At 41.5% G+C, this 21489-nt stretch overlaps 2 protein-coding genes across 2 annotated transcripts in view; one reads left to right on the plus strand and one right to left on the minus strand.

Annotated features, from left to right (window-relative positions):
- Positions 1 to 21489, minus strand: part of FAM120C (family with sequence similarity 120 member C) — a 128099-nt gene that overhangs the window by 93475 nt on the left and 13135 nt on the right. Inside the window, exons 2-4 of the mRNA XM_070462802.1 lie at positions 6518 to 7235; positions 6028 to 6423; positions 5275 to 5331 (exon numbers count right to left, since the gene is read on the minus strand). Of these exons, the coding sequence (XP_070318903.1) occupies positions 5275 to 5331; positions 6028 to 6423; positions 6518 to 7235 (1171 nt within the window). The remainder of the gene's footprint in view (positions 1 to 5274; positions 5332 to 6027; positions 6424 to 6517; positions 7236 to 21489) is intronic.
- LOC110147951 (microcephalin-like) lies at positions 5258 to 7456 on the plus strand. The gene is made up of 2 exons (XM_070462816.1): positions 5258 to 5549; positions 5690 to 7456. Exon 2 carries the CDS (start codon positions 5699 to 5701, stop codon positions 7208 to 7210), a length of 1512 nt encoding a protein of 503 aa, XP_070318917.1. The 5' UTR covers positions 5258 to 5549; positions 5690 to 5698; the 3' UTR covers positions 7211 to 7456.

Genomic DNA, 21489 nt, shown 5'->3' on the forward strand with positions numbered 1-21489 from the left:
TGACAAAGGAAACCAGACTGCACAATACGAAAGACAGTTTCTTCAACAAATGTTGCTGGGAAAACAGGACAGCTGCATGTAAAAATGAAATTAGAACACTTTAATACAATACACAAATATAAACTCAAAATGGAATAAAGACCTAAATGTGAGACCATACACTATAAAACTATTAGAGGAAAACATAGGCAGAACACTCTATGACATAAATTGCAGCAATATTTTTTTCAATCCATCTCCCAGAGAAATGAAAATAAAAACAAAAATAAACAAATGGAACCTAATTAAACTTAAAAGCTTTTGCACAGCAAAGGAAACCATAAACAAAATGAGAAGACAACCCATAGAATGGGAGAAAATATTCATAAATGAGGTGACCAACAGGGGATTCAGTTCAGTTCAGTTGTTCAGTCACGTCCGACTCTTTGCAACCCCATGGACTACAGCACGCTAGGCCTCCCTGTCCATTGCCAGCTCCCAGAGTTTACTCAAACTCATGTCCATTGAGTCGGTGATGCCATCCAACCATCTCATCCTCTGTCGTCCCCTTCTCCTCCTGCCCTCAATCTTTCCCAGCATCAGGGTCTTTTCAAATGAGTCAGCTCTTCGTATCAGGTGGCCAAAGTATTGGAGTTTCAGCTTCAACATCAGTCCTTCCAATGAACATTCAGGACTGATTTCCTTTAGGATGGACTGGTTGGATCTCCTTGCAGTCCAAGGGACTCTCAAGAGTCTTCTCCAACACCACAGTTCAAAAGCATCAGTTCTTCGGCACTCAGCTTTCTTTATAGTCCAACTCTCACATTCATACATGACTACTGGAAAAACCATAGCCTTGACTAGATGGACCTTTGTTGGCAAAGTAATGTCTCTGCTTTTAATATGCTGTCTAGGTTGGTCATAACTTTTCTTCCAAGAAATAATCGTCTTTTTATTTCATGGCTGCAGTCACCATCCGCAGTGATTTTGGAGCCCCCCAAAAAATAAAGTCTGCCACTGTTTCCACTGTTTCCCATCTATTTGCCTTGAAGTGATGGGACCAGATGCCATGATCTTAGTTTTCTGAATGTTGAGCTTTAAGCCAACTTTTTCACTCTCCTCTTTCACTTTCATTAAGAGGCTCTTTAGTTCTTCACTTTCTGCCATAAGGGTGGTGTCATCTGCATATCTGAGGTTATTAATATTTCTCCCAGCAATCTTGATTCTAGCTTGTGCTAGAATCCAGCCCAGCATTTCTCATGATGTACTCTGCATATAAGTTAAATAAGCAGGGTGACAATATACAGCCTTGACATACTCCTTTTTCTATTTGGAACCAGTCTGTTGTTCCATGTCCAGTTCTAACTGCTGCTTCCTGACCTGCATACAGATTTCTCAAGAGGCAGGTCAAGTGGTCTGGTATTCCCATCTCTTTCAGAATTTTCCACAGTTTATTGTGATCCACATAGTCAAAGGCTTTGGCATAGTCAATAAAGCAGAACTAGTTTTTCTGGAACTCTCTTGATTTTTGATGATTCAGTGGATGTTGGCAATTTGATCTCTGGTTCCTCTGCCTTTTCTAAAACCAGCTTGAACATCTGGAAGTTTTTGGTTCACGTATTGTTGAAGCCTGGCTTGGAGAATTTTGAGCATTACTTTGCTAATGTGTGAGATGAGTGCAATTGTGCAGTAGTTTGAGCATTCTTTGGCATTGCCTTTCTTAGGGATTGGAATGAAAACTGACCTTTTCCAGTCCTGTGGCCACTGCTGAGTTTTCCAAATTTGCTGGCACACTGAGTGCAGCACTTTCACAGCATCATCTTTTAGGATTTGAAATAGCTCAACTGGAATTCCATCACCTCCACTAGCTTTGTTCGTAGTGACTTCACATTCCAGGATGTCTGGCTCTAGGTGAGTGACCACACCATTGTGATTATCTGGGTCGTGAAGATCTTTTTTGTACAGTTCCTCTGTGTATTCTTGCCACCTCTTCTTAATATGCTTCTGCTTCTGTTAGGTCCATACCATTTCTGTTCTTTATTGAGCCCATCTTTGCATGAAATGTTCCCTTGGTATCTCTAATTTTCTTGAAGAGATCTCTAATCTTTCCCATTCTATTGCTTTCCTCTATTTCTTTGCACTGATCACTGAGGAAGGCTTTCTTATCTCTCTTTGCTATTCTTTGGAACTCTGCATTCAAATGGGTATATCTTTCCTTTTCTCCTTTTTAAATAGGGGATTAGTCTCCAAAATTTACAAACAGCTCATGTGGCTTAATATAACAACAAACAATCCATCCAAAAAATGAGCAGAAGACCCAAAGTGACATTTCTGCAAAGAAGACAAACAGATGGCCAAGAGGCACAGAAAAGATATTCAACATTGCTAAATTACTAGAGAAATGCAAATCAAAACTACAATGAGACATCATCTCACACCAGCCAAAACAGAATCAAAGAATCCACAAACAGTAAATGCTGGAGAGGGTGTGGAGAGAAGGAAACTCTCCTTCAGTGTTGGTAGGGATGTAAATTGGTACAGCCATTATGGATAAAAGTATGTAGGTTCCTTAAAAAATAGAGCTGCCATATGACCCTGTAATCCCACTCCTGGGCATATATCCAGAGAAAAACATGGGCCAAATGGATACATGCACCCCAGTGTTCACTGCAGCACTGTTTACAATAGCCAAGACATGGAAGCAACCTAAATGTCCATCAGCAGATGAATGGATAAAGAAGCTGATGACTGCTACCCTCTGAAGCAGAATGAGTTCCTAATCTAAAGTGGTCCAGTTCAGTTAACCTTACAATTTTCCAGGAGACTAAAATTATGTAGGTGAGATTAAACAACAATATATGCAAACAACTAATCAGAAAATGAGCACATTTGAGCTTTAAAGAAAGTAGGAGTTGAGATTCCGAACAACTATCTACAGATTTTAATTGTTGGCTTACTGTTCAGTCTAACGAACATGAATTGAGGGACTACAAATGCCAGGATGCAGATAGCACAGAGTAAAGTGAAAGTGAAAGTGAAGTCACTCAGTCGTGTCCGACTCTTTGCAACCCCGTGGACTGTAGCCTACCAGGCTCCTCCGTCCATGGGATTCTCCAGGCAAGAATACTGGAGTGGGTTACCATTTCCTTCTCCAGGGGATCTTCCCGACCCAGGGATCAAACCCAGGTCTCCCGCATTGGAGGCAGACGCTTTAACCTCTGAGCCACCAGGGAAGCCCTGCACAGAGTAAGTCACTTAAAAAGAACACAAAAAGCTATAAGCACAGTACCACTGGAACACAGGAAAGGCATGTAACCAGTCAGTGAGGTAATGCTTTGTAGAAGAAGCACACCATTTTATAAAATTCAAGGGAAAACAGCTCCCTGAGAAAAGTTTAATGTCTCATTTTTCAATGTAGACATGTAGTCTACAGCTGTACTGTGCTTAGTCGCTCAGTCGTGTCTGACTCTATGTGACCACATGGACTGTAGCTCGCCAGGCTCTTCTGTCCGTGGAGATTCTCCAGCCAAGAATACTGAAGTGGTTTTCCCTGCCCTCCTCCAAGGGATCTTCCCAACCCAGGGATCAATACGGGTCTCCCGCATTGTAGGCAGATTCTTTTACCATTTGAGCCACCAGGGAAAGCCAAGAATACTGGAGTGGGTAGCCTATCCCTTCTCCAGGGAAACTTCCCAATCCAGGAATTGAACCAGGGTCTCCTGCGTTGCAGGTGGATTATTTACCAGCTGAGCTACCCAGGAAGCCCATACTCAACAGCTGCTGCTGCTAAGTCACTTCAGTCGTGTCCGACTCTGTGTGACCCCACAGATGGCAGCCCACCAGGCTCCCCCATCCCTGGGATTCTCCAGGCAAGAACACTGGAGTGGGTTGCCATTTCCTTCTCCAGTGCATGAAAGTGAAAAGTGAAAGTGAAGTCGCTCAGTCATGTCCGACTCTTAGCGACCCCATGGACTGCAGCCTACCAGGCTCCTCGGTCCATGGTGATTTTCCAGGCAAGAGTACTGGAGTGGGTTGCCATTGCCTTCTCCATACTCTACAGTAGTGGCTTTCAAGTTGTGCTTCCCAAACCAGGATTTGAGCAGATGGAGAAGTGGACCAGAGAGGGCAAGTGTTCCTATTTTCTCTTCAATTTGAGCTCATATTCTCCATCTTATCTATTTTATATTTTGGCTCTTTCAAAAAATATTTTACTGAAACATTTTCTACTGAAAAACAAGTTTAAGTACTTATCACTAGAATGTATGCTTCAAGAAAGCCAGGATTTTTTGGTCTGTTTTGTTTACTGGTATACCTCCAGTGCATAGAACATGGAAAATCAAAGAACCATTTAGGCCTTCAACCAATATTTAGTGAGCCAAGCACTGAAATAAGTCAGGCACTGACCTAGATGTTAAGATACAATAGTGAACAAGAGCCCCAAATTCCTGTCCTCATAGAGGTGACATTTCTAGTGATTAATATTTCACAATGGGGGAGGGGGGCAGTTATCTCAGTTGGTTAGAGTGTGATGCTAATATTTCACAATAGGCACAGGGCCATAGAGAATATCTAGATTGTAAGCCCACTAGTTGTTAATTGTTTAGTCGCTAAGTCATGTCTGTCTCTTTTGCAATCCCATGGACTGTAGCCTGCCAGGATTCTGTTCATGGGATTTCCCAGGCAGAAATACTGGAGTGGGTTGCCAAATCCTACTCCATGGGATCTCCCCACCCATGGATCAAACCCCTGCCTCCTGCATTGGCAGGCAGATTATTTACCACTGAGCCAACAGAGAATTCCAAGCTTGCTAGTTACAGTGATTATATTATACCTATCTCTAGAATCTTGCCTGACGATAGAAAGTTTAATCCAGGGTAATACTGCTTTCTGACCTCTGCAATATGACTTCCTCCAGTTCATCCCAAATTCTGCTGGGATACTAGCCTCACTTCCCTACCATGTTAAATACATGGAACTGGTGTCAGACTCAGACAGGGCTCTGTGGTCCACCTGTTCTCAATTCCAAAGCCAAAATAAATCAGAGATGACAAGGAAGCACCACTTTATAAGAAAAGTAAAGGGCAGGGATGGATTATGTGTAAGTGTGCTTTATCGGTAGAAATATGAATGGCTTATACTTCAACTGCAAGGTGTATGTGCCTTGAAGTCTAATTACCTTAAAATTACAGACTAAAACTACTGCTGATGCAAATTTGTGCCACTACATACTGTGGAGTTCAACAACCATTAAGAAACTAAACTGTTGGCGCACGCGCGCTGCCACCACTGCGTCACGCTTGCGCGTCCCCGCTGCCCGTCATGGCGGCCCCCGGGAACCTCCGGGGCCCGGTCCTAAAAGATGTTGTGGCGTATGTTGAAGTGTGGTCAGCCAATGGGACAGAAAATTACTCCAAGACCTTTAGGAGTCAACTCGTGGATTTGGGGGCGAAGGTTTCAAAAACTTTTAACAAACAAGTAACTCATGTGGTGTTCAAAGACGGGTACCAGAGCACCTGGGAAAAAGCACAGAAGAGAGGTGTGAAGCTCGTCTCAGTGCTTTGGGTTGAAAAGTGGGGAGTTGGTGTCATTGTACTTTGCTGAAGAAAAGCAGAAATCCAGCTGATGCAGGGTAGCTGGGGCGCACATTGACGAGTCGCTGTTCCCTGCAGCCAGCACCAACCAGCACCTACCAGGCCTGCTTAGAAAAAAGCGCAAGTGTATGCAGCCCAAAGATTTTATTCCCAAGACACCAGAAAATGATAAAAGGCTTCAAAAGAAATTTGAGAAAATGGCTAAAGAGCTGCAGCAGCAGAAAACCACTCTGGGTACCAATGTTCCTGTCCTCTTATTTGAATCTAATGGCTCGTTGGTATACAGCCCGACCGGTAAAGTCTACAGGGGCCACCACAGTGCAATGAAGAAGAGGCTGCAGGAGATGAAGGAGAAACGGGAAAACCTTTCCCCCACCTCCTCCCAGATGATTGAACAGCCTGATGATAACACTGTGAACTCTCTGTGTGAAGCATCTTTGAACCTTTCACATGATACTTTGTGTTCAGATAACTCTTCTGCCGGTGGTCTGCCCATGTCTGCTGACGATCCTTGTGGAGGCTCTGCAAGTGGGACCCGGGAGAGAAAATGGGGCGAGTTCATCACTGAGAGGGAAAGTGATCTGTGCGCTGCGTCGCCGGTGTTGCAGACAGGCCGTGGCAGCCCCTCAGCAGCTCCCCGTCCCCTGGGTCTCTGGACTCCTCCCAGATCCACCAGCAGTCCTCCCAAGGCAGAGACCCCCCAGCAGAGCAGGGCTGCAGGTGGGGTTGTCACCCCCGTCTCGAAGCCATCGCGGCCGGCGGCCCAGGGGCTGTCTGACGGGAAGAGGCGTTTGTCTCCTGTGTCCTCTGCTACGAAAGGCCGCCCCGAGGGCCGTGCACAAGCCCTGGGCTCCTCCGTCAAGAGAAGGAAGACCCCGGAGAACTGGCCAGCCTCAGAGGAGGGGCGGAAGAGGAGGCGGTCCCTCCGGCAGCGCCCTGTAGCCTGCCTGCGGCTGTGGGAGGCGGAGAGCGGCCTGTGCTCTGTGCGGAGGCCCGCTGTCAAGAGTCTGGCCCTCGAGGAGTCCTCGTACGATGATTACTTTTCTCCTGACAATCTCAAGGAGAGGGTCTCGGAGGGGCTTCTTGGGGAGCAGCTGCCCTCCAGCCCCCCTCCGCTCCGAGGCCAGAGGAGCCTTTCCAAGACCGAGAGGACCAGCCTCCTGGACAGGGCTGACCTCTCCCTCATCGGCAGAGGCCCCAGACCCGCCGTCGGCACCTGCTCCACGGCGAAGCCCGGCCCCTGCCTGGAGAGGCCTGCGCTCTCCGGGGCAGACGCGGGGCTGGGCGGCGGGACCTCGGGGGGCATGCCTGCTGCTGACGGGACCCCCGGGCCCTGTGCCCAGGCCGAGGCCCAGGGTGGGGGCGATGCCCGCCCCGCTGGGGGTGACGTTCCGCACGCCCCCAGCGGACTCGTCCCCCGGACGGGACCACAGGGAGACCCCAGCCCTCTGAAAGGAAGCAGGGAGGAGAGGAAAGAATGCACTGACACCCAGAGCATGCAGAAAGAAGGCCCTTCTCTCGAAACGACGGAGTCTGCTGAAGCGCACAGTGAGGGTGAACTGAACTCTGTAGGTGACTGTGCTGAGGAAGGATCCACGGAGAGGAAAGCGCCAGCCCAAGGAAGTAGAGAAAGTACGTGAGCCTCCTTTTACAGGTCTCTGTGCTCTGAGAATGTGCAACAGGGCGTCCGTCAGCCACACCTAACACAGCTTTTTCATAAGCAAAATATTTCTTTTTTCCCTTTTTAAAAAAACTTTGAAGAACGTATATTTGATATTTACAATGGTAAATTCATTATTCCTGAGGAATAGACAGCCTACTGCCCTAAGGAGGTTCTAGGTTCCTTGCTTAAGCCTGTTGTTATGAATACATTTCTCTAAGTCCTATAGGTGCTGTCTTTTGTGAAGAATGGCCTAGAGAGGGTGTTTGTCCTGGTTTCACTGTAGCCTCTCACTGCAGCATCACTGAGCAAAGATGCACACTAGTGGAGAGCTTTTAAAATGATCTGTTTATAACAGGGAGGCTGTTTACTTTAAAAGGGAAATTAAGGCAGTGTAAATCATGCATCTGTTTATAACAGTGAAGCTGTTTATTTTAGAAGGGAAATTATGGCAGTGTAAATCATGCATTTTGTCAAGAAAAGACAAAAGCATAAATGTGAAAGTAAGTTATCAATATTTATTTTTGAAAAAACTATCTGGTGTTAGTTCTGAAGAAATATTTTTTTAAAATACTTTAAGCAAGTAGTTCATTGTAATAGACCTTTTTAGACTTCTTTTTATTTGCTTTAAGTGTATAATTTAAATAGATTTATTCCTATCTAATTAAAACCATGGTAGCAGATTATGTCATTATAGCAAAAGTAACAACAGTAGAAAACCTTTTTGACTTTCTGATTATATGCACAAATAGGTTTCAGCAGTCAAAAGTGAAAAATCATGAACTTAAATCATCTCCACCTAAAGATTGGGTTAAAATTTCAGTGAGGCCAAGTTTATTCTTCATTATTTTGTTAAATCCTGATATCATCTTAACCTTCATCTTTTTTTTTTCGCCCGTCTTAACCTTTTTAAAATGGAGAAGTCATAGGGATTGAAATGGACATAGTTGTATTGCGTATTTTTCCCTTGGGTTTAGACTCCTCAGAATTATCTCAGAGAATTTAGTCTGTGTATTATTAACGTTGTTTATATCTGAGCTTTCTCATCTATATAAAACTTTATTAAATATTTATAAAATACAAAAAAAAAAAAAGAAACTAAACTGATAATCACAAAGCTAAGAATAATGTCAAATTAAAAAGTAGGAATAACCCTGGAGTCCAGTGGTTAAGAATTCACTTGCCAATACAGGGGACACTGGTTCAATCCCTACTCCGGGAATATCCCACATGCTGTGGGGCAACGAAGCCTCTGTGCTACAACTACTGAGCCCAAGCTCTAGAGCCTGTGAGCCACAACTACTGAGCCCACATGCTACAACTACTGAAGCCTGCTTGCACCCTCCAGCCCGTGCTCTGCAACAAGAGAAGCCACCTCAATGAGAAGCCTGCGCACTGCAACAAAGAGTAGCCCCCACTCACTGCAACTAGAGAAAGTTTGTATGCAGCAGTGAAGACCCAGTGAAGTCAAATATCAATCCATCTTTTTTTTTTTAAAAAGTAAGAATAGTAGCAATCAAAATCATAGCCAATTCAAGGCAACATTCATAAAGTGGTCTTCCCTCTCAACTGTAGGAGTATCAGTTATCTACATACACACACTGGTAGAGTCTTTGCCATTAAATAGTGCAGTCAAGCTAGAGGTGGTAAATACTGATCCAGAGTTACCAAAGGCTATTAAAGATGCTCATTTTAATTTGTGAATACTCAAGTTCAGTACCCTTAAATTGCTCTTAGGTTGCCAAGAGCCAGCTCATTTCTGTAGGTGAAACTGCCTATCACATATAAGAACAATAACTTAGATTTACTTAATTTGTTGTGGCTCATCTGGGGGCTGACTATTTTGAGCATAACTGTTGTAATCAGCAGAGACAGCAGGAACTTCAGAATTCAGTGGACCTATGCTCAAATTGAAGTGGTGGGGCAAATCATGGGCAAGTCATTTAACTTCTTCATCTATAAACTAGAGATTCTATTATATTCCTACCTAATTGCAAGACTTTGAAATTATTTATATAAAATGTCTAACACACAGGCTCTAAAAAGTCATTATGAAATAAAGTCCAGTCTGTTTATTCTACAAAGATGAATTCTATGGTACATATTACTCTCTGCAGGTCCTCAGAAATATCTGAAACAAGTAGATTCCAGAATAGGCACGTGTTCTACCCAAAGCAACATCTTTAGGATTGAAAAATCAGGAAGCCTGATGAAAGGTAATCTTAGCAATAAGAGGAAAACAGGGATTTCCCTGATGGTACAGTGGTGGTACAGTCTGCCTGCCAATGCAGGGGACATGGGTTCGATTCCTGGTCCAGAAGACTCCACGTGTGGTGAAGCAATGAAGCCTGTGCTCCATAATTACTGAGCCTGTGCACCACAACTACTGAGCCTGTGCACCACAACTACAGAAGGCAGCATGCTCTAGAGCCTGCATGCGCCAACTACTAAGCCCATGTGCCTAGAGCCTGTGCTCTGCAACAAGAGAAGCTACTGCAACGAGAAGCCTGTGCACCACAAAAAAAGTAGCCCCTGCTCACCACAACTAAAGAAAGCCTGCAAAAAAGACCCAGTGCAGCCAAAAAGAATAAAAAATGTTTTTTTAAAAAAAGAAATAGGAACAGTCCAAGGTAGCTTTTGGGTTACCTTGGCAAGGAAGACAGGAACTGGAGAGATGACAATGATGGTGAGAAACTTCTAAGAGTCCTTGAACTAGGGCCTGCAGCTAACATAAATGAAGATGGTTAAGAAAATCAACCACCAGAAAAAAAATTTTCCCTAAATTACACTGTGGGTGTTAACAATATGAACAACTAAAATATTGGAGTTTATAAATTCAAAGTTAAAAAGAAAAGTTAAACATAGAAAAATTTAACCATTACATTTTTGCATCTGCTCCTTTGACTTGGAACAGGAGGTCTGATGCTTTTCTAATGTACCAAGAGGTCAATGTTAGGTCTTTTATTTTTGTGTTACATGGGTACTAAAGAATTTAGCCTTGAATCCTTTTATTGGGAATGATTAATTTTATCCTATTTCATAATGGAAAACAGCTGCTTTGAAATGTAGGCATTTCCAAATATAAATAGATGTCTTGCATAGTGTTTTTTATATTTAGGATTACTACTCCTCAGATATTTGTAGAATTTTGGCATTTGAATGACATCATGCTTCAATTTCAGTACCACAGCACAGTAAATCAGTATCTCCACTGTCGCTGAATATTCATTGGAAGGATAGAAGCTAAAGCTCCAATACTTGGGCCACCTGATGCCAGAGCCAACTCATTGGAAAAGACCCTGATGCTGGGAAAGGCTGAGGGCAGGAGGGAAAGATTGAGGGCAGGAGGAGAAGAGGGCAACAGAGGATGAGATGGTTGGATGGCATCACTGACTCATCCATCACTGGATGGACATGAATTTGAACAAACTCTGAGAGACAGTGAAGGCAGGGAAGCCTGGCATGTTGTAGTCTATAGGATTTGCAAAGAGTAAGACCCAACTGAGGGACTGAACAAAAACAACCACCGTAGCTATTCTTTCACACCATGAACATCAATTGTAAAAGGTTATTTTCATAGAATATAAGGTCAGAAAACTTTTTCTGGAATTCAGTAGACAACTCCACAATTTGGGGAATGTAATTCAGGCCATCATGTTCATTTACTGGAAACCAATTTCAGCAAAGTCAGCCAGTCTATCTCCTGCCAAATGAGTGGTCCTAAGGCATAATTTTGCTAGGAATGAGCAAATACAACCACACATTTGGAAGCTATTTCTGAACAACCTTCCTTTTATTCAAACTGAGCTGTAATGTCAACCAAATAGGTCAAATATATGATTTTAGTCTTTGCTGGTGTGCTGAATGTCTTTTGGATGCCAAGTAAGTTGTTTTTCTCCAGTATCTTCAGTACCATACCTCAACTAGGTCAATTAATCTCCATAATAGGGCAGATTTCCGTGACATGAATCTAATAATTCACTAAGCAAAGTATTCAACTATGTTAGGTGCAAACCACAATGTTAATTACCAGTGACAGACATGATTCATTTTGAACATCTTGCATAAAAAATGGAATCCTAAGGAATAATACAATGAACAGCCTTAAGTCTTTGTAAAATGTTTCTGTAAAGGAACTGAAGTTTCCTAAGTGCAACGGTAACATTATTGCAGAAGCACCATCTGTAGTCATATTCATTAATTTTGACCAATCTATACTAAAAATTTCAAGACTTTTCTCAACATAAAAAATCCAGATACTCATTTGAATCACTTCTAATGAGATGGATGAAACTGGAGCCCATTATACAGAGCGAAGTAAGCCAGAAAGATAAAGACCATTACAGTATACTAACACATATATATGGACTTTAGAAAGATGGTAACGATAACCCTATATGCAAAACAGAAAAAGAGACTCAGATGTATGGAACAGACTTGTGGACTCTGGGAGAAGGCAAGGGTGGGATGTTTCAGGAGAACAGCATTGAAACATGTGTATTATCTAGGGTGAAACGGATAACCAGCTCAGGTTGGGTACATGAGACAAGTGCTCGGGCCTGGTGCACTGGGAAGACCCAGAGGGATCGGGTGGAGAGGGAGATGGGAGGGGGGACTGGGATGGGGAATACATGTAAATCCATGGCTAATTCATATCAATGTATAACAAAAACTACTGTAATGATGTAAAGTAATTAGCCTCCAACTAATAAAAATTTAAAAAAAAAAAAAAAAAATCCAGATATTTCTAGATGAACCCATCACAAGTCACTCCAAAAGAGTTAAGACTGCATCAAAATTATTAACATATAAATTATATATCTAGGTGCAGTTCTCAAACTTTAGGGTGTATCAGAATCAGTTGGGGGGCTTATTAAAACAAATCGCCAAGCTTCATTTCCAGTAGGTCTGGGGTAAGGCCTGATGCGTATTTATAACAAGTTCCCAAGTGGTACAATGCTGTTGATCAGGGACCATACTTTGAGAACCACTGGCTAGACACATAGTTAAGTGTATTGTTAAATGTACAATGTTTATATCTGTTGTAGCCAACTGTAATCTAAAACTTTATAATTAAACTTGACACTATTTGTCACAAAAATGTTCAGCCACCAATCTTAAACATCCTGAACAGTATCTACTACTTTTGCAAATGTTTGTTCATGATGTAAAATTCTGCTGTACTCAACACTCCTTTTTTAAATCACTACCTACAAAAAGCTTTTCAAGCCCTGGCAATTTTTTCATGTAATATATAATCACATTTCATGGCAGTATTATTTAATTCTGTCTGTATTCAAAAACAACCTATTGAAATTCCAATCCCTTTTTAAAGTTCTGTTTCAGCACTCATTCTTGTATACTGGTCATATTTCTTACAATGGTTTATTTTTAAATGGTATCTTACATTACAGTCTTTCAACAAACACACTGTGTTTAGATACATCATCACTTCCACTAGGAAATAGACTCCCTTTGATTTTCCTTTAAATATTTGTCCTTCTTGTGTAAGTTTCTCCACTCTTCAGATATGAGTACAAGAAATATTTCATATTCTTCAAAACTACTATAAAAAAGGACAAGCAAAAAAGAAAACAAAACAAAAAGTAGTACAAGCACAACAATCAATAGTGTTTTAGTTTTCTATTTTTGTGTAACAAACTACCCCCCAAACTTAGTAGCTTAAAAAGCATTTATTTTTGCATAGTGTCTGTGAATGTGGCTTAACTGGGTTCTTTGGCTCAGGGTCTCTCACAGGCTGTAATCAAGGTCTCAGCTAAGGTTGCAGTCATCTCAAGGCTTGACTGGGAAAGGATCTGCTTACAAGCTCACTCAGGTGGCTGTTGGCAGGATTCAGTTCCCTGTGGGCTGTTGCACTGAGGGCCTCAGTTCCTCACTGGTTGTTGGTCGGAGGCTGCCCTCAGTTACTTGTAATGTAAACGTCTTCATAGGGCAGCCCACAATATGGTAGTTTGCTTCACCAGAGTGATCAAGCACAAAAATCCAAGGGAGAAGAGAGTACAAACAAGATGGAAGTTGCAGTCTTTTATAACCTAATCTTGGAAGTGACATCTCATCACTTTTGCTATATTCTGTTCATTAAAAGCAAGTCACAGTGCAGCCCACACACAGGAGGTGGAGGTAGATTAAACAAGAGTGTGAATACCAGGAGGTGGGAATTACTAGGAGCCATGTCAGTTCAGTTCAGTCGCTCAGTTGTGTCCGACTCTTTGTGACCCCATGAACCACAGCACACCAGGCCTCCCTGTCCATCACCAACTCCCGGAGTCCACCCAAACCCATGTCCATTGTGTCGGTGATGCCATCCAACCATTTCATGTTCTCTCATTCTCTGTAGTCCCCTTCTCCTCCTGTCCTCAATCTTTCCCAGCATCAGGGTCTTTTCCAATGAGTCAGCTCTCCTCATGAGGTGGCCAAAGTATTGGAGTTTCAGCTTCAACATCAGTCCCTCCAATAAACACCCAGGACTGATCTCCTTTAGGATGGACTGGTTGGATCTCCTCACAGTCCAAGGGACTCTCAAGAGTCTTCTCCAACACCACAGTTCAAAAGCATCAATTCTTCGGTGCTCAGCTTTCTTTATAGTCCAACTCTCACATTCATACATGACTACTGGAAAAACCATAGCCTTGACTAGATGGACCTTTGTTGGCAAAGTAATGTCTCTGCTTTTTAATATGCTGTCTAGGTTGGTCATAACTTTCCTTCCAAGGAGTAAGCGTCTTTTAATTTCATGGCTGCAATCACCATCTGCAGTGATTTTGGAGCCCAGAAAAATAAAGTCAGCCACTGCTTCCACTGTTTCCCCACCTACTTGCCATGAAGTGATGGGACCAGGAGCCATGTAGAAGATGGCTACAATGAAAGGCAAGTGGTACTTGGTCAAACACCATGGAGCAGTACAGACTCCAATAAATGAAGACCATGTGGCTTGACAAAAGGGGCAAGTCAGTGTTGCACGAGGATGATAGTTCAAGAGCAGCTAGAATGTTAAAATTCTTGGTAACATTTCACAAGTTTTAAAATGTTGGCAACAAATCCATACTTGTTAAAAATGAGTGTGTAAAATGCAAGTTAAATGATAGAAGGAAATGAAAAACCATTCAACTAGATGCTGCCTTAATATTCAATCCAAACCCACAATGTGACTTTAGATCCTGATGAACACTACTGATCAATGAAAATCAATGGAATTCTTTTAAAAAAATATGTGGAGCTATGGGCTGCCAGTTTGCCATCCTTGCTATAATCCTTGTGATTTTCTTTGTGGTATAGATGAAAATGCAAAAGTTTTGGTATCTGAAATACAAATTGTGGTCCTGCCACTTTCACTATGTCCTTGGGCCTAGGACAAGGGTCAGAGAAAAGATCCTCAGGGCTACTACTGTTAGTATTTTCTTACTTGTCTTTCCTACTAGACTATGAGCTCCTGGAGGATTAGAGTACCACTCCACCCGACTGCAGTGTTCCCTTATCTCACTTTCTTAGTTCATTTTTCCATACAGCACTTACTATACTTCCTAAAAGACAATACACTTTGTCTTTTTATCTGGTTTATTGTTTGTCCTTCCTACCAGAATATAAACTTCATGAGGTAAGAAACCTGTTTTTGTTACTGTTTTATCCTCTCAATATTAAACTGTGCCTAGTGCACAGTAGAAGCCCATTAAACATTTATATAAGGAATAAATTCCATTGTTCATAGTACAGAGCACAGGGTCTCAAACAGAATAGGTGTTCAAAAAATGCTAAAAAGCATTCATTGTTCTGATAAGAAAAATGAAGTGAAATGAGGCCAGAGAATGGTAGGCAGGTCAAGAAGTACCCTGCATGTCATGTCAAGCTTAAGGCATGAGAGTGAAATGTCAATGTCCAGCTTACTTGGTATACAATATATTTTGTTCAAAGTAATTGAAGCTGTCACTAATATGGCATTTACTATATTGCATATAATGTTCTAAGCACTGTACTTAATTTAATACTCACAATAAAGTCTGTAAATAAGATTAAATAACATAATTAATCTATGTAAGCTACTTAGCCCAGGTGGTAGCTATCATTACTAAGACCAAGGGGAAATTTATTCTATAAGTGCATTGCTAAACAGCTACAAAGCTTACTTTTCCTTAACAAACTGTGGCAATTACATTTGAAATTGAGTAAGTTTCATGGAATGAACCTATAACATTATAAAACACTGGCTCTAAATTCTTCCTTATCTGCCTTTCAAAGTCTTCTATAGTAAATAAGGCTATCAACTTACCTCTTTCTCTTTCATTAACCATTATTATATACAATGCAAAATCTCTGCCCTCTTGGAACACAATTAAAAGATAATAGGGCCACCCAATATGGATGGGTCATAGTGGAAAGTTCTGACAAAATGTGGTCCACTGGAGAAAGGAATGGCAAAAACACTTCAGTATTCTTGCCGTGAGAACTCCATGAACAGTATGAAAAGGCAAAAAGACATGACACTGAAAGATGAACTACTCAGGTTGGTAGGTGCTCGGTATAGTACTGGAGAAGAGTGAAGAAATAACTCCAGAAGTAATGAAAAGACGAGCCAAAGCAAAAACAACACCCAGTTCTGGATGTGACTGGTAATGTAAGTCAAGTCTGATGTTGTTAAGAACAATAATGCATAGAAACCTAGAACGTTAGGTCCATGAGTCAAAGTAAATTGGGAGTGGTCAAACAAGAGATGGCAAGAGTGAACATCAACATTTTAGGAATCAGTGAACTAAAATGGACTGGAATGGGCAAATTTAATTCAGATGACCATTGTATCTACCACTGTGGACAAGAATCCCTTAAAAGAAATGGAGTAGCCCTCATAGTCAACAAAAGAGTCCGAAATGCAGTACTTGGGTGCAATCTCAAAAATGACAGAATCTTGTTCATTTCCACGGCAAACCATTCAACATCACAGTAATCCAAGTCTATGCCCCAATCAGGAACGTGTAAGAAGCTGAAGTTGAATGGTTCTATGACTACCTACAAGACTTTCTAGAACTAACATACATAAAAGATGTTCTTTTCATCATAGGGGATTGGAATGCAAAAGTAGGAATTCAAGAAATACCTGGAGTAACAGGCAAGTTTGGCCTTGGAGTACAAAATGAAGCAGGGCAAAGTTTTGTCAAGAGAATGCACTGGTCATAGCAAACACCCTCTTCCAATAACACAAGAGATGACTCTACACATGGGCATCACCAAATGGTCAATACTGAAATCAGATTGATTATACTCTTTGCAGCTGAAGATGGAGAAGCTCTATACAGTCAGCACAAACAAGACTGGGACTGACAGTTGCTCAGATCATGAACAACTTAGATCAGGAACAACTTATTGCCAAATTCAGACATAAACTGAAGAAAGTAGGGAAAACCACTAGACCATTCAGGTATGACCTAAATCAAATCCCTTATGATTATACAGTGGAAGTGACAAATAGATGAAAGGGATTAGATTTGATAGAATGCCTGAAGAACCATGGACGGAGGTTCATAACATTGTACAGGAGGCAGTGATCAAGACCATCCCCAAGAAAAAGAAATGCAAAAAGGCAAAATGGTTGTCTGAGGAGGTCTTACAAATAGCTGAGAAAAGAAGAAAAGCTAAAGGCAAAGGAGAAAAGGAAAGATATACCCATCTGAATGCAGAGTTCCAAAGAATAGCAAGGAAAGAAAGCCTTCCTCAATGAACATGCAAAGAAATAGAGGTTAAAGACTAGAGCTCTCTTCAAGAAAATTAGAGATACCAAGGGAACATTTCATGCAAACAGGGGCACAATAAAGGACACAAATGGTATGGACCTGACAGAAGCAGATACCTGACAGAAGCAGAAGATATTAAGAAGAGGTGGCAAGAACACAAAGAACTACACAAAAAAGATCTTCATGGTCCAGATAACCATGATGGTGTGATCACTCACCTAGAGCCAGGTGACATCCTAAGTGTGAAGTCAAGTGGGCCTTTGGAAGCATCACTGTGAACAAAGCTAGTGGAGGTGGTCGAATTCCAGTTGAGCTATTCCAAATCTTCAAAGATGATGCTGTGAAACAGCTGCACTCAATATGCCAGCAAACTGGGAAAACTCAGCAGTGGCCACAGGACTGGAAAAGGTGTTTTCATTCTAATCCCAAAGAAAGGCAATGCCAAAGAATGTTCAAACTACACACAATTGCGCTCATCTCACCTGCTAGCAAAGTAATGCTCAAAATTCTCCAAGTGAGGCTTCAACAATATGTGAATCAAGAACTTCCAGATGTTCAAGATGGATTTAGAAAAGGCAGAGGAACCAGAGATCAAATTGCCAACATCCATTGGATCATAGAAGAAGGAAGAGAGTTCCAGAAAGACATCTACTTTTGCTTTATTGACTACACCAAAGCCTTTGACAGTGTGGATCACAACAAACTTGGAAAATTCTTCAACAGATGGGAATACCAGACCACCTTACCTGCCTCCTCAGAAATCTGTATGCAGGTCATTAAGAACCAACTGTAAGAACCGGGCATGAAACAACAGAATGGTTCCAAATTGGGAAAGGAGTACCTAATGGCTGTATTGTCACCCTGCTTATTTAACTTATATGCAGAGTATATCATGCAAAATGCTGGGCTGGATGAAACACAAGCTGGAATCAAGATTGCCAGGAGAAATATCAATAACCTCAGATATGCAGATGATACCACCCTAATGGCAGAAAGCGAAGAGGAACTAAAGAGCCTCTTGATGAAAGTGAAAGAGGAGAGTGAAAAAGCTGGCTTAAAAACTCAACATTCAAAAAACTAAGATCATGGCATCCAGGCAAATAGATGGGGAACAATGGAAACAGTGACAGACTTTATTTTCTTGGGCTCCAAAATCACCACTGGATGGTGACTGCAGCCATGAAATCAAAAGACACTTGCTATTTGGAAGAAAAGCTATGACCAACTTAGACAGCATATTAAATAGCAGAGACATTACTTTGCCAACAAACATCCGTCTAGTCAAAGCTATGGTTTTTCCAGCAGTCATGTATGGATGTGAGAGCTGAACCATAAAGAAAGCTGAGCACTGAAGAACTGATGCTTTTGAAGTGTGGTGCTGGAGAAGCCTCTTGAGAGTCCCTTGGACTGCAAGGAGATCAAACCAGTCAATCCTAAAGAAATCAGTCCTGAATATTCATTGGAAGGACTGATGCTGAAACTGAAGCTCCAACACTTTGGCCACCTGATGCAAAAAACTGACTCATTTGAAAAGACCCTGATGCCAGGAAAGATTGAAGGTGGGAGGAGAAGGGGATGACAGAGGATGAGATGGTTGGATGGCATCACCGACTCAATGGACATGAGTTTGAGCAAGCTCTGGGAGCTGGTGATGGACAGGGAAGCCTGGCGTGCTGCAGTCCATGGGGTCGCAGAGTCAGACGCAACTTAGCAACTGAACTGAGTGACATACAAATTTCCAGTCAAAAGGTAAGTAAGTTCTAGGGATACAGTGCACATGGCAATGGAGAAAAAAAGAGAATTATAATGTGATATGAAAATACTATTAGAAAAAAATGAGAATTTAAAAAAAAGGCACTCTGGCAGCACAAGGGAAGGCATCGTTTACCTCGGCTGGGAAAGATTTCATAGTGACATTTTAGCAAGAATAAGTAGGAACCTGCTACACAAAGAGTGAGAGTTAATAAGAAAAGCACTATATGAGAAGACATGGTATGTCTAGAATGTTAAAAAAAGAAGGTTCAGAATGGTTGGGACCTTCCAATGTTTGGAACAGGTATGGCAAATGTAAGCACCAAGTAAGCTGGAGAGAGTTTGGGATCAGACTGTGTGAATGGCATTGTCTGCCATGCTCACAAGTCTGAGTTTAGTAAGGTTAGGCAAAAAGTCATTGGGTATCTTTGGGCACAGAAAAACGTCAGCTTCTCTGATAGCAATGTAGAAGATGGACTACAGCACAAAGTGTGAGGCAATTTTACAGTTCAGGTAAGAAATGATGGCAGCCTGAACTACAGCAATGTGGTTGGAAGTAGCTGGACTCAGGAGATATATTTGAGTTAGAGGTGACAGGATCTGGTGATCAAGTGGATAGGATAAGTGACAGGAAGACTGAAGAATTGAGAAGGTCCTCATGGTTTCTGGCTTGAAATGGATGAAAGATGACATTCATAGAAAAAGAGAACACCCTAAGTAGAACAAGTTTTGGTGAAAAATAATGAACTCCATCTTGTATTTTTTTTTTCTTTTCCATTTATTTTTATTAGTTGGAGGCTAATTACTTTACAGCATTGCAGTGGTTTTTGTCATACATTGAAATGAATTAGCCATGGATTTACATGTATTCCCCATCCCGGTCCCCCCTCCCACCTCCCTCTCCACCCCATCCCTCTGGGTCTTCCCAGTGCACCAGGCCCGAGCACTTGCCAATATAAGTGACCTATAAGACATCTTGGATTTTTTTTAATATAAGTGACCTACAAGACAACGAAAAGATGTGTTGAAAGCTTATGAGAGAGGTTGGGCTAGAGAAAAAGAGCTATAGGAATAATCATAATACAGTTAACATTTAAAGGCACAATAACGGATGAGATTGCTCAGAAAATGAATGTCGAAGAATATGGCTAGGGCAGAATTCATGAAAGCACCAATGTTTAAGGAAGAGAAACAACTAGAGACTTATATGGGAGAATCAGCACTAAGCTGCATTATGGAATCCAAGAAAGGAAATTCAAAGAAAGGATATCTCATAGAGCATGAATAAAGGGTAAGAATGGAAATGATTTTGGTGGCTTCAGAATGGTGACATCACATATCAAGTGGCAATAGGCTAGGGAATGGGAATTAATAAAATCTTCTATCTTCAAGAATGATGATGGTTAAAAGGAAAGAAGAGGGGTTAAGGGAATTACAAAACAAAGGGGAAGTTTTTATTCTTTAAAGGTTATTTGTATATGCATATGTACTTATAAGTGAAAGAAACCAGAAAGGGAGAGACTTAAAATGTAGGAAAAAAAAGACTACTTCTTTTGAATTCCTATAAAATCATTATATGAGTCACTCACTTGGCACTGAGCTTATACATTTGCTTGTACTGGCAGTACTGTCCATTTAGCAAATGAACATAAGTGCTCAATAAATCTTCTTAAAAATTTTTTTTATTGCATCAATGCATAGTATCTGGCTAAAAAGTCTGCAATTTGACACAAGAACGTACAAAAAGGAAACCATGTGGTGAAACTGTGGAAACAGACTTTAAGCAATACAAATCCAGGACAGAATTTTATACACTATTTACTGTATATTTTGTCGTTGTTCAGTCATTCAGTCATGTCTGACTCTTTGCAACCCTATGGACTGCAGCATGCCAGGCTTCCCTATCCTTCACTATCTCTCAGAGTTTGCTCAAACTCATGTCCATTGAGTTGATGATGTCATCCAACCATCTCATCCTCTGTCACCCCTTCTCCTCCTGCCCTCCATCTTTCCCAGCATCAGGGTCTTTTCCAATGAGTTGGCTCTTTGCATCAGGTGGCCAAAGAATTGGAGCTTCAGCATCAGTCCTTCCAATAAATATTCAGGTTTGATTTCCTTTATCTCCTTGCAATCCAAGGAATTCTCAATAGCCTTTTTCTAGCACCACAGTTTGAAAGAATCAATTCTTTGGCACTCAGCCTTCCTTATGGTCCAATTCTCACATCTCTGTACATGACTACTGGAAAAACCATAGCTTTGACTAGATGTAAGTGATATCTCTGCTTTTTAATATGCCTCCAGGTTTGTTATAGCTTTTCTTCTAAGGAGCAAGCGTCTTTTAATTTCATGGCTACATACACCATCTGCAGTGATTTTGGAGCCCAAGAAAATAAAGTCTGTCACTGTTTCCATTGTTCCTCCATCTATTTGCCATGAAGTGATGGGACCGGATGCCATGATCTTCATTTTTTGAATGCTGAGTTTTATGCCAGCTTTTTCACTCTCCTCTTTCATGTTCATCAAGAGGCTCTTTAGTTCCTCTTCACTTTCTGCCATAAGGGTGGTGTCATCTGCATATCTGAGGTTATTGATATTTCTCCTGACAATCTTGATTCCAGCTTGCACTTCATCCAGCCTGGCATTTCACACGATGCACTCTGCATGTAAGTACATAATGTACTTTGCATGTAAGTTAAATAAGCACAGTGACAATATACAGCCTTGACATACTCCTTTCCCAATTTTGAACCAGTCCATTGTTCCATGT

Source organism: Odocoileus virginianus, unplaced genomic scaffold (genome assembly GCF_023699985.2).
Source record: "Odocoileus virginianus isolate 20LAN1187 ecotype Illinois unplaced genomic scaffold, Ovbor_1.2 Unplaced_Scaffold_14, whole genome shotgun sequence".
In the NCBI taxonomy this organism is placed as follows: Eukaryota; Metazoa; Chordata; class Mammalia; order Artiodactyla; family Cervidae; genus Odocoileus; species Odocoileus virginianus.